The sequence below is a fragment of the Vipera berus genome (genome assembly GCF_964194415.1).
Source record: "Vipera berus genome assembly, chromosome: 4".
NCBI lineage: Eukaryota > Metazoa > Chordata > Lepidosauria > Squamata > Viperidae > Vipera > Vipera berus.
In genome coordinates, this window is record NC_138206.1 from 86037950 (window position 1) to 86051473 (window position 13524).

General features: G+C 36.8%; 1 protein-coding gene across 4 annotated transcripts in view; it reads left to right on the plus strand.

The window, feature by feature from the left end:
* TMEM131 (transmembrane protein 131) overlaps positions 1 to 13524 on the plus strand; it is a 159992-nt gene that overhangs the window by 102580 nt on the left and 43888 nt on the right. For all 4 annotated transcript variants that reach the window (XM_081326465.1, XM_081326462.1, XM_081326464.1 and 1 more), the window contains 11 exons: positions 1079 to 1165; positions 2702 to 2854; positions 3333 to 3408; positions 3503 to 3620; positions 4876 to 5014; positions 5101 to 5210; positions 6466 to 6532; positions 6777 to 6928; positions 7569 to 7711; positions 7931 to 8117; positions 9961 to 10146. In XM_081326465.1, the coding sequence (XP_081182591.1) occupies positions 1079 to 1165; positions 2702 to 2854; positions 3333 to 3408; positions 3503 to 3620; positions 4876 to 5014; positions 5101 to 5210; positions 6466 to 6532; positions 6777 to 6928; positions 7569 to 7711; positions 7931 to 8117; positions 9961 to 10146 (1418 nt within the window). The remainder of the gene's footprint in view (positions 1 to 1078; positions 1166 to 2701; positions 2855 to 3332; positions 3409 to 3502; positions 3621 to 4875; positions 5015 to 5100; positions 5211 to 6465; positions 6533 to 6776; positions 6929 to 7568; positions 7712 to 7930; positions 8118 to 9960; positions 10147 to 13524) is intronic.

Below are 13524 nucleotides of genomic sequence, written 5' to 3' on the forward strand. Positions count from 1 at the left end.
GCCAGTATGTTCATTATGTATTATAATACTCATTTACAGGTAACCCTCAATTTATGAATGGTCATTTAACTACTGTTCAAAGTTACAACAGCTTGGAAAAGAGTGCTTCACAGCCCCTGGCCTAGAACATCCCCATCACCACTGTCACTTGATTGCATTTTGGGTGCTTGGCAGCCAGCTCAAATTTACAATTGGTTGCCAAGTTCCCCATGGTCATGTGATCAACATTAGCAATCTTTTCCACCAGCTTCTCCAGAGAATCAAATGGGGAACCGGCAAGGAGGGTTAGTAATAGAGGGGAGCTGAAATTCTTCAGTAGGCTGCAGGAAAAGAAGAGAAATCTTAAGGATTCTGCTAGTCTGCTATGCAGCCTATATGTGCAACTTTCATGGAAGTGAGATGAAATCCTTTGGCAGATTATAAGAATATTTGAGAGTGGAAGGGCTGCCTGCAGCAAGGATTTGAGTTCCACTTAACCTTCCAGGAGATCATTTATTGACTGTAGCTGGTAGTGCCAGGATTGCAGTTGTTGAGTGAAGCAATTACGAGGGCATCTTGCTTAACAACTACATTGCTTAGCAACTGACATTTTGGTCCCAATTGTGGTTGTTAGTTGAGAATTGCCTGTATGAACAGCTTTTTTGATGTCAAAACCAGAAGTTTTACTTCTTTTTATAAGTTTGTTTTCTGAAAGTAAGTTACATTAATTTGATATTTTTGTAACTTTGTTCAAGTACACAGGAAAAGTGCTAAATTGCTGTAACATAAAAGTGGCCCAGACCAAAAAAAAATGCAAAGCACAGGGCAGTTTAATTTCTTTTAAAATGCACTAGCTTCTTAATCACAAATCTGATACAGGAAGGCATCATATTTCTTTTATTTTTGATTTTTAATTCTGGGGTAGTAGATCTTTGAAAATAATTGGTGGATATTAATTTAATTTTTTCAGAAAGCTTAAGCATACATATGTTTATAAAATTGATTTTCATAGTGCATAAGTATTATCAGTAGAAAGATGGCACAAAAATTAATCTGATTCAGATTATTACATTTATATTGCTTCCTCCCTTTTCTGTAGATCTTAACAATTCCTGTAAAGGCTGTCGTTGCTGTAGGCTCCTTAACTTGCTCACCAAAACACATTCTGCTTCCACCTTCCTTTCCAGTAAGCATTTATTTGGAATTTTCAAAAGATTCTTCTTGGTTTTTGGCTTTCATGATGGGTTCAGAGAAAGCTTTGCACTATAAGGCAATTAGGTACTGGATTGTCTTAATTTTTTAGCAAACTTGGAGTGCTTTCCTAACTTGCTTATTCATAATTATAAAGTAGGTAGGCTGAGTAACTGAATCTATCTAATCTGTAAGAAGATAATATTAAGTGTTTCAATTATATTTGTGACTTAATAAGCAACTATTGTTAAAACACAATTTTTTGGCCTTATTTTTGATTCAAGGCAATTTCTTTATGTTCTTTAAGAAGAAATGCAAGTAATTCCCGTGCGACTGCACATTCAAAAATATAACTGCTTCTGCTCTGCAAGCCTAATTTTTGCATGAGTAGCATTTATAAACTTGAATTTATGATATGTGTACAATACCTGTTCAGTAGGAACACACACACACACACACACACACACACACACACACACACACACACACACACACAACCTCCTATCATATGTAGGACAAGTCATTGTTTTTATTCTATTACAGTGGTATTTTTCTTAATGACATTGTCAAAGTTCTGTTGTAGAGTAACATGTAAAATGGAGAAAATAGCTTTATATCAGTAGACTTAACCTTATTTCACTTCTTGCACATCTCCAAGTCTTTGCTGGAATATTTCTGAGCCTCCAGAACATATTTGGAGAGATATACAAAAAGGAGATATCAATTTCTTCCACAAATAATGGCTTATTTTTTGCATCTAGGCACTCTAGAAATGTACTCACTTTATACAATATAGCAACAAAGTATATACCTATAGTTAGATGAAGATCTTATATAAAACAGGCAACATATCAGTACTTTGTGACTAAAGCCTCAGTTGTATACCATTCTTTTTATCCTATTTGCTTGTTGTCTTTTGTTTTATTGACCAAAAGATTAAAAAATACTGTAGTCATATAATAATCATATTGTATCTAGTCATTTACAACTTTATGATGAATGTCTTAATGTTGGTCAGCTGCAACTTCCTACTTTCTCAGCTAGTATGCCCAGTGAAGAAGAATTCCTTATATAAATATCTGAACAAATTATTTGGTTTCTGTTTCTACAAGCACTTCCTTAAATTAGAGTTTGCTACCCTAATTTCTTCATGTGTTTTTATGTTCATGAATTTTAGGTTGAGTACATCGCATTAAAGAGGATAACTGGAATAGCTTAGGTGTAATATTGAAAGATTTCCTTTTACAGTTCAGTATCCTCTGACTGAACAGTTCAATCCTAAACATTTTAATAAATTGGCAGACTTTGAAACATTTGCACGAAAGCATTTCTTAACTTGTGATCATTTAAACTATATAAAAAAATCATTCAGTTGGTGTGGCTTAGAATAGCCTAAATGAAATGTTAAAGTGAATGTTTTTATAGTCGTCTCTGAACACGTCAAACAATTTAAATGTTTTTAATGTGTCAGAATTTTGTCACCTTGGGCACGAAAGTATTAAAATGAAAACATTTATATTTCTTCTTCTAGGGCAAGGCAGTTCATCAAAGTTTGAGTCTTATGAATTCTTTCTCACAGAAGGTCAAAATACAACAGATCCGATCGTTATCAGAAGATGTTCGGTTTTATTACAAGAGACTACGAAGTAACAAGGAAGATCTAGAACCAGGGAAAAAATCAAAGGTTTGAGCATTTGAATATGATTCATATGAACAGAATTATTGTGTGAGAGATTTTGTACTGGAATTGTCATCATTTACCAAGTCTGCCAGAGGCATGATGGGAGATGGGGAAAAGCAAAGGTTCCTTTAGTTTTCTGTCTTAATGGGAGTTTTTTGTCTCTTTTTACTGGAATCAGTAAGAAGGAAATTATTGCATTGGTGAAAACGTTGACGTACTTCAAGTATATTTATTGGGGATCATGTAGAAACAGGGCTTAAAATTCTTTAGATCACAAACCCTCTCACACATCCTTGAAATGCTCTATTCCATATATGCAACTACTAAAAGGATTCTGAGATTCTCAAGTATACAAATAGGAAGTATTTCTCACTTTTATAGTCTAAAATAGTTTTTGCCGGTATTAAGAGTACACTATATTTGCTGTTCTAAGATATGTTGTTGTTATACAGGGTGTTTCCATCTTGCTTATATTTTTCAGATAGCTAATATTTATTTTGATCCTGGTTTACAGTGTGGAAACCACTGTTACGTAGGTTTGCCTTTTCTGAGTAAATGTAAGTAATAATTTCTATAATTTAAGTATTAAAAGGGCAGTTATTGTTGAAGGCATTTTGGATTAAATAATTTATTGGTTTGTTTTTTTCCTAGCTGAATCAAAAGTACAGCATAGTATATCAATGCAAGAAGATGCATGGGATTCAGATTGGGAGTTGCATGATAATTTATTCAGAGAATGGATTGGAATAAGAGATTATTCAAACAATCAGTGAGTTTATTTTAAAATATAGTAACTTTTGAGTTAATTCTGATCTTTTAAGATAGGTCACCTGCTTGTGAAAAAGTTTTTAATGATATGTGTTAAGCAAATAAAAAACATAAAAGAAATTATTTTCTAATGAAATTGCAACAAGAAATTTAGAAACTAGAAACTTAAGATAAACCATTTGACAAATATACTGAAGAAATTATCATAGATTAAGCTGTAATAAGTGTTTTTCCTTAGTTATACTAGGCATGCCCATAGAGGAAGTCAGCAAGTCAAAATAGAGATAAGTGACCAACAATGCTTCAACTTTTTAAATGAGTGCTTAAATAGGCAGGACTTTGATTGTAATTTTACACTTGCTGTCTTGATCTCTTTGACACACGGAAATATGCACATGCACAAAGACACAATTCTAATTATATTAGTCTTTTAAAGAGTTCAAAGAATCAGAGTTATGTGTTCGTCAGATAGTTGATTTTAGCATCTTGTGAATGCTTCTATTTAGCCATATTGTGGTTCATAAACTCTTTGATTGCATACTGTAGAAGTATGTGCATCTAATAATGACCTTTACTTATTTATTTATTTTATTTATTTTTTGATTTGATTTGATTTGATTTGATTTGATTTGATTTGATTTGATTTGTATACCGCCCTTCTCCGTAAGGACTCAGGGCGGTGAACAGTGACATAAATATCAAAATGTACAAATACAGATATTGAAAACAAATTAAACCCTAATGCCCAAATGCAGAAGATAAGTTATCTTAAAACAATAATTACAACAGAACCCGTCAGACCAGACCGGATTGCTCAAACAGATATGTTTTTAGGTCACGTCGGAAGGAGCGAAGGTCGGTTCTGTTCATTAAATGTGTGAGCAGTACCTTAAGTCTTAACTACTCCAGTAGTGTTGTAAACAAATATCTTCCAATTTCCATATTTATTTATTTTCATTTATTTTTCACATTTTTGAACTCCCATTTTTCTCAGAGATGGACATATGCCAAATTATACATAGATTTCATCAGTTTACCATGCAAAATGTTTTATGTAATTCTAAGTATTATTTCCACCCTCAGTTATGTCATTATTATATCTCTATAACTAGAGTTGGTAATATATTTTAATGAAATATAATTCTCTTTAAAATCAAAATTGTATTGCAAAATTGTGAAATTACGGTTTCTCTATTATGCGAATTCCATGAATTACTCTTACTTTGTTTGTTTGTTTAACATTTTTTAATGTCTAGGCTAAGTGCTGTATTTGAAGTGGACACGGATCTTCAAAAGGCTGTAACATCCAAAATCACAGCAGAATTGGCCTGGCCCTCTTTACTTGGCTCACAGCACCAATTGGATTTCTCACTTACCAATACAAATGGTTCATCTGTAAGTCTTGGCATTGTTAATAGAGTAAATCTTAACATTTTTATCTATTTTATACAATAAATCTGAATCTAATTTTGTTCCATTAGGAAGAAGAAATTGTTCTAGAAAATCCTGCAGATGTTCCCATTTTTGCTCAGCTTCTTCCCATAGCGCTATACTCTAATCCATCAATCTTTGTAGATAAACTACTTGACAGGTAAGGGTTGATATTAACAGGGTTTATAAGGAGATTAACTGTATGCTCTATTGCTTTGATGTCATTTTTCCTCTTAAGTATAAGTTTCTGTCTAATGCATAACCACATTTGAAAAGTAGATCTCCTCAATCATATCATCGGGGTGTCCTAAGTGATGGGTCACTGGTTTCAAAATGAGAGCGGTGACCATGGGATCAAAGCCCTGCTTCTGCTTGACATGCATTGTACGTGCATAAAAAGGGGTGGATTGATTAGCTGCACCTGCAACTTTTAAACAAGATTCTTTAAGCCAAAATATTTCACAGTTTTACTGAATATGAATACAGGTGATCCCAGAGTTATGACAGTTCACTTAGTGACCATTCAAAAGTACGCAATAACCACCCCCAAATATTTATGACACAATCCTGAAATTACAAATGTTGCAGCACCATGGCAGCGCTTTGAGGCAGCGAAATTGCACAGCTCCAAAGCATCCCTTTGGTTTGCAAGGAGACTGGAAGTTTCTGGGCACCGTGATCTCGCAAGACTTCAGGCTGCTAGATTACAGTTCCCTGAACATTTCACTCTTTGGGCAAAATGGTTACAAACCAACAGGACGCTTTGAGGCAGTGTGATTTTGCTGCCTCAAAGCATCCTGTCAGCTTGCAAACATTTTATGTAGAGACTGGAAGCTTCTGGGAACTGTGATCTTGCAGCCTGAATTCCTGCAAAATCATGGCACCCAGAACATTTCACTCTTTCTCAGCACACGAAAAGCGTTTGCAAACCGATCATATGCTGGAAGCAAAATCGTCAAACTATGGCAGAGAGTAGACAGAACTTTGCAAGGTAAGTTACCCAGTGTGACAGGATGGGGTGGGGGAAGCAATTGCATGAGGTATCTCAGTGGGTCGGTTGAGGCCTTGATTGGTCTTAAGCTGGTGGCCTGTTTTATCACTAAGCCACCCATGGCCTTTCCCACCCTGAGATACTTTGTGCACTTAATGACCTGCACATTGGATTAGTGAATGCATGGGTGAAAGCAGGGAGTTTTCACATTTTATGTGATTCACTCAAAAGAATCCTCGTGTTATGAATGTAATTGACAGGCTCCATTACATTTGTAACTTGAGGACTACCTGTAAAGTGTAATTAACATAAAATATTAAAATATACATATTTTAATATATCTTTTCAAAGGGTTTATTTCTTCAAATAAATTTATATTTTTTCTAAATTCATAAATGCAGCTAATAAAGTATTTTTCTTTTAGATTTAATTTAAGTAAAACAGGAGACATCAATTTGAAGACACTAGAATTTCAAGTTTCTAGAAATTGTGTAAGTAACCCTCACTTCTTGATTTTCTTCTGATGTCAGTCTTGGTATAATACAGTAATTAAAAATAACTATACATTTAGAATTCCTGGTTCAAATTGTATTTCCACTATGAACTTAATGAATATTCCAAAGCAGAATGGGCAGCCCTTGGACCATGGATCCATTCTCCTCCTCGCTGTTTTAACTTGCCGAAAACTTAAGTTGCCCCAAACCCTAACCTCTGAATTTTATTCTCTTTTCAAAGGGTCAAATAATGCAGAGCTCCACAGGATTTACAGAAGGGTTGTCTCGGCAATCAGTTTTAAATGTAATTTTAAAACCTGGTGAGAGAAAATCTGTTAACATAAAATTCACTCCAATCCTTAATAAAACTGTTTCATCCCTAATAATTATCAGGTACAGTATGCTTTCTGAATATAATTGACATAAGTATTACTTCTGAATTTTAACTATACTTTTTACAGGTTGATTATTCAAGATGACTTGCAATGATTTTGTATAAATTAAGCGAAATGTTTTGTTACAAGAGTATTGTATGTATACATGATCCAACTTATAGAGCTTGTTGTCCTAAAAGTATCTTGTGTGTGTGTGTGTGTGTGTGTGTGTGTGTGTGTGTGTGTATAGAGAGAGACATCAACTAGCCTGCAGTGGGCTTAAATTTAATTCAGATACTGTCCTATCTAGGGTTAAATTAACTTAATTAGTCAGTTGTGTTGTGGGTGCAACTACAGATAGTTGTGCTTACTTTAATCCACTTTAATAACCATTCAAAGGTACAACAATGTTGAATGGGGGGGGACTCAGAAGTTGTAGGTGCTTCATCAATGGAGGTTTTTAAGAAAAGACTGGAGTGTCTTTCTATATCTGTCTGAAATGGTATAGGGTCTCCTGCTTGAGCAGGGGGTTGGACTAGAAAACCTCCAAGGTCTCTTCAGCTGTATTCTGATTGAAATTGGAATTGTGGAACACCTTAAAAAATTAAAGATTGTTATGTGGTTAATTTTATAATGATTCTATTGCTTTTGTTTTATAGAAATAATTTAACAGTAATAGATGCTACAATGGTTAAAGGACAAGGAACAACAGAAAGCATGAAGATTGCAGGAAAAGCACCTGGAGCAGCTAGTTCATTGCGATTCAAAATCACTGAAGCATTGCTAAAAGACTGTACAGAAAGTGAGTACTTTAATCACGAGAGTTAAAACAGTTCATTCCATGGAAGAGTGTGCAAGAAAGATAGTCAATAAAGTATAACTTTTTTCTCTTCTTTAAAAAAAGACTAAACAACACAAGGATCAATGATGGTTGTACTAAAAATAAATAAAACAGATATAGACTGATATTTTTATATAACAATTTATGGATTATAGTATTGAATGTTTTGTTCTCTTACAGAAACAAAGTTAAAGGAACCAAATTTTACTCTGAAAAGAACATTCAAAGTGGAAAATACAGGACAGCTTCAATTTAACATAAAATCCATGGAAATCAGTGGATATTTATGTGAAGGATATGGATTTAAAATAGTTAATTGCCAAGAATTTGCACTAAGTGCCAATGCCTCTAAAGACATTGTCATATTGTAAGTGTCCTTGTGCTGAATACTGGTATCAATTTCAATTTACATGTTAACCTAATTATGTGTTCTTTGTATTGTGTATAAATAGACTCTTTACCAGGGATTTACACAAATCCAGAAATACATTTTGCTTCAGACCTGAAATGAACTGTTATATACCAGGTGTTCTGCCATACCATTTCAGATTGGCTGCCCTTCAACAGAAACAAATCCTGCTATGTTTCAGCTTGTTTGCAAAATCCAGGGAATGTAGGCCAGAGTTAGTGCTCATCAATCATTTATTCCCTTCTTTTGCAGGCCCTGTTCCCACATCTCCTCAGTTTTTCCTTCTCACTTCTACAAACTCCCCTAGCATCCCAACAGATCTGTCTGACTAGCCTGCCCATCCCTCTGGATTCTATATCATTGTTGTCTTCCCTCAGTCACTCCAGGCTTTTTGTTTGTAGCTTCTATCAGTGCACTGGCCTATGTGCCCTTAAACCTTTGCTGCTAATGTTCATAAATGTAGTTGCCAAGGAAATTCTTGGTTTTTTTTCCCAGCCTTCCCCCATCCCTCTAATCCTTTCTGCCCAGATTAAACTCCATTTCAGTTCTTATCCAGAACAAAATAGCTGGTCCATGAATGGAACATTTCAGGAATAAAATGCTTTGTACATCCCTGCCTTTTATTATACAAAGAAACCTACGTATAGATGCAGGAGAAAATTAAGATGTTGGTTAGGACAAGAAAATGTTCCCTCCCCTAAATTATCTTCCTAGGAACTTGGAAAAGAATAATGTCTTGTCAGCTTAGCCAGAAAGCACTTAAAAGGCCAAAGGATGTTGATAAATCTGGGAGAAAATACTAGGAAACAAGCAAAATGCTCTAGGAAGCAGGACAAGTGTAAGATAAACCCATGAAAACAACTCCCTAGAAAGTAATTATTTTCATGAAATCCTTCTATGTGCATCATTGTTCTTAGTTCTAGCACATTATCTCAAAAATTTCAACCCAATTACCTCACTGACCTTGCCATCACCTAATGTGCTGAATCTAATCATATGCATATTCTAATTCTTACAACTCTATATAAAGAAGTGGCATCCTTGCCCCCCTTTTTTTAAGTTTGCTGCACCTGCCTCCAATACTAAAGTATTTATGCTTCAGTGGAATGGCAAATGGGTCTATACTAAAAGCCCTGATACCTTCATGTTATTGTGGGTTTATTAAACTGAGATGTTTCGTTACTCATCCAAAATGGTTGAATAACAAAACGTCTCAGTTTAATAAACCTTGGTCCAGCTGCCATGATTTAACCTTTTTAGATACTTTTGGCCTGGATGATTGAGTCTTCATTTACAGACTACTACTGAGTTATTCATGTATCATAATGTCTTACTCTGGGGTCTTTCTGGATACCGTATTCTTTCATTTATCTATAAACAAGAACAATTTATCATGGATGTTCTGTTAAGTTTCTTGTATTTTTCAATAGTTTTGTATGCTCCCATATTATTTTACTTATATTTATCTTGCCATGAACACCCAAATATTGTTTCATAATGAAAGAATGCATGATTGCATAGTGAAAGAAATAAAAACAAAATTCAAGCAGGACCCAAATGTGAAAGGATTTTAAAATAACATTCACATAGCTTCCTTCACATTTTCAATATTGCTGCATAATTGTTTTAACAAGAATTGAAGGAAATTATGACATATCTTTGGTTATTGTTGGACCATCAAAAATGACATTGACTTTTAGAATGGCTCTAACTTCATTTGAATTTGCAAAGTTGCTTTTTTGTTATTGTTGTAAATGATATAACCTGGATAAGTAAAAAAAGTCTTTCTTTATTCCAATAGGTTTACACCAGATTTCACTACTTCCAGAGTCATTCGTGAACTGAAACTAACCACAGCAGGAGGTTCCGAATTTATATTTGTATTAAATGCATCTCTTCCCTATCACATGTTAGCAACTTGTGCAGAAGCTTTGCCTAGACCAAATTGGGAGTTGGCGCTGTACATAGTAGTCTCAGGAATAATGAGGTATTAAGCGTCTTTTTTTTAGTATTTTGTTGGCTGGTGTTCTCTACTTGTTAAGAAAATATGTCTTCATGCAGGTAGACCTTAACTTACACCCACAGTTGGGACCAGAATTCGCATCATAAGTTAGTGTGGTCACTTATGACTGAAGACTTGGTTGTTTCAACAGGCCGGCCTGAAGACTTGGTTGTTTGAACAGGCCGGCCTGGACTGAGGGATTGGATTTTAGAGTTATATTTTAAAAATTTTAAATTTTAGAATGTATTTATTACTTAGGGCTATTGATTTAATCTTGTTTTAATTTTTATATCTTGTGTGTTGTTAGTGTTTTTTGCCCTGTACACTGCCCCGAGTCCTTGGAGAGGAGCGGTATATAAATCTAATAAAATAAAATACAAAATAAATAAGTCAAATCATGTAACCAGACCCAATTTTACAACCATTTTACATTGGTCATTAAGTGATCACATGGTTGTTAAGTGATTTCAGCTTTCCCAACTGTGTACCGTATTTTCCGGCGTATAAGACGACTTTTTAACCCATGAAAATCTTCTCAAAAGTTGGGGGGTCGTCTTATACGCCGGAAAATAGTACATAAATCAATCGAGCGCCCCTGTTCTTGCAAAGCAACTTCAAGCCTCCTTAGTCCAGTTCTCCCTCCAATTTGACTCTCCCTTCCCACCCCCAAGAGCCTCTAAGCCCCTTCCCCTCCCGCTTGCAAACGCCAGACCCCGGGAGCTCTTGCGTTTATTCCAAAGGGTGGGTGGAAGGAAAAGCCCCTTTCAGCTCTGGCATGGCTACAAGTCGACGAGCCCGGGAAGGCACGCCCTCCCCTCTCACTGTTGAGGAAGCAGGACAGGCTGGCGTCAGGCGGGAGCCAGCAGGGCAGTCCTGCACACGCACGTGCTCCCCGGCTGCTAAGGAGTCCTCGGGGAGCCGTGGCAGGCGCCTCACGCCCTTCCCTCTCGAGGCGGAGCCGTCCGGCGTCGGGCGGGAGCCGGCAGGGCAGTCCTGCACACGCACGCGCTCCCCGACTGCTAAGGATTGCTCGGGGAGCCGTGGCAGGTACCTCACGCCCTTCCCTCTCGAGGCGGCACCGGCAGAGCCATCCGGCGTCGGGCGGGAGCCGGCAGGGCAGTCCTACGCACGCGCGTGCTCCCCGGCTACTAAGGAGTCCTCGGGGAGCCGTGGCAGGCGCCTCACGCCCTTCCCTCTCGAGGCGGCACCGGCGGAGCCGTCCGGCGTCGGGCGGGAACCGGCAGGGCTTTACACCATCTGCATCAGACGGGTCTGAATCGGGCTTGTGTCGGACACTTGGCAACTGGCATGTAAGTATTTTCCGGCGTATAAGACGAAAAATCTTGAAAATCCTCTCAAAAGTCGGGGGTCGTCTTATACGCCCAGTCGTCTTATATGCCGGAAAATATGGTATTTGTTGGAAACTGACTGGGAAATTGAAACTCACAATTGTAATCAAGTGACTGTGGCATGTTTATTTATTTATTTATTTATTTATTTATTTATATGTTACAACCAATCGTAAGTGCAAGCCAGTTGCCAAGTGTTTGAATTACAATCATTTTTTCTTAGGCCATCGTAACCTTGAACTGTTGTTGAATGGTCGTAAGTTCAGGACTATCTGTACTCTTGTTTCTGTAAAAAGCAAATAAGGCTTAAGTGATATATAACCGTTGTTCCTCTTGCTAGATGCTAATATTCCCTATATGGAAAATAGTCTTGGAGCAAACAAAATAAGTAACCAAAGGAACGAGAAATTCTGGGAAAATGCAACTTGATCCTTATTGATGAAAGGAGGAAAAGTCATGATTTGCCTTCTTTATTTTCAAGTTGTTGCCTAACTGGAGCTTTCAAATTGATAGCATTGGTATTCCTCCTAATCTTAAAAGTCATCTTTTTCAGTTATCAAATCAGTTATTGCTTTGCCATCTGTTTCCCCAGAATTTAATCCTGCATGAAAGCACCAACCAGCCATGTTATCAATTGACTGACGAGATAGAATTCACTGTTTAAGTGGGGGTACTCTATTGTATAATATGAAAAGAGTAGAGGTTAAAGAAGTGACACAGTAATGGTCTATTGAAATTCCCTCTTGCTGACCAAATTTTCATCTGAAACTCAGATTTGAGTGCCTGCTGCTGAGTTTTGGTGACAGGGTCATTTTAGGGCTAATGTTACCGAATTTTCTGTTTCACTGCTTTCCATCTCTCTTCAGAATTAGGTAAGATTATTTCATGCATGGCAATCAGTTCTCAATGTCCAAACTCGGGCTGCCCAGGTAGAAATAACTTAGAGTTTTGTGAAATCCATGATGGCCAGAAACCTGACTCAACATGTATCTGGTCGCAGACAAGGGACAAATCACTCATCTGTTTAAATTGATGGCTACTCCAAACTTGTGCAGGAATGTTTTTCAATTAAAATGGCCTTACTCTGCACCTGATGAATCTGGATGGTTAAATGTGTTCGGGGAAGTTTTTGTCATTGATGCCCTAGCTGTTCATTGGAATATGGAAGTATCCCAGTTAACTAATACAGTCCAAAGACTCTTCCTTCTCTCACAAAGCTAAAGCAGAACTTTTGTTTCATAGAAAGTAGAGAGCAACGCCATTAATATGGTATGCCCATCTCTTTAAGAACTTGCCACAGTTTGTTATGATCCACACAATCAAAGGCTTTAGCACAGTCAATGAAGCAGAAGTAGATGTTTTTCTGGAATTCTCTAGCTTTCTCCATGATCCAGCGTATGTTGGCAATTTGATCTCTAGTTCCTCTGCCTCTTCGAAAGCCTGCCTGTACTTCTGGTAGTTCTCGATCCACATACTGCTGGAGTCTAGCTTGTAGGATTTTAAGCATAACTTTACTAGCGTGAGAAATGAGTGCAATGGTGTGATAGTTTGAACATTCTTTGGCACTGCCTTTCTTTGCAATTGGAATGTAAACTGATCTTTTCCAATCCTGTGGCCACTGTTGAGTTTTCCAAATTTGCTGGCAAATTGAGTGTAGCACTTTTACTGCATCGTCATTTAAGATTTTGAATAGCTCAGCTGGAATACTGTCACCTTCACTAGCTTTGTTGTTGCTCAGCTTTTCTAAGGCCCACTTCACTTCACATTCTAGGATGTCTGGCTCGAGGTCAGTGACCACCTCATTGTGATTATCAGGGACATTAAGCTCATTCTTGTATAGTTCTTCTGTGTAATTTTGCCACCTCTTCTTAATCTCTTCTGCCTCTGTTAGGTCCCTGCCATTTTGGTCCTTTATCATGCCCATTTTTGCATGAAACGTTCCCTTCATCTCTCCAATTTTGTTGAAAAGATCTCTGGTCCTCTCTATTCTATTGTTTTCTTCTATTTCTTTGCA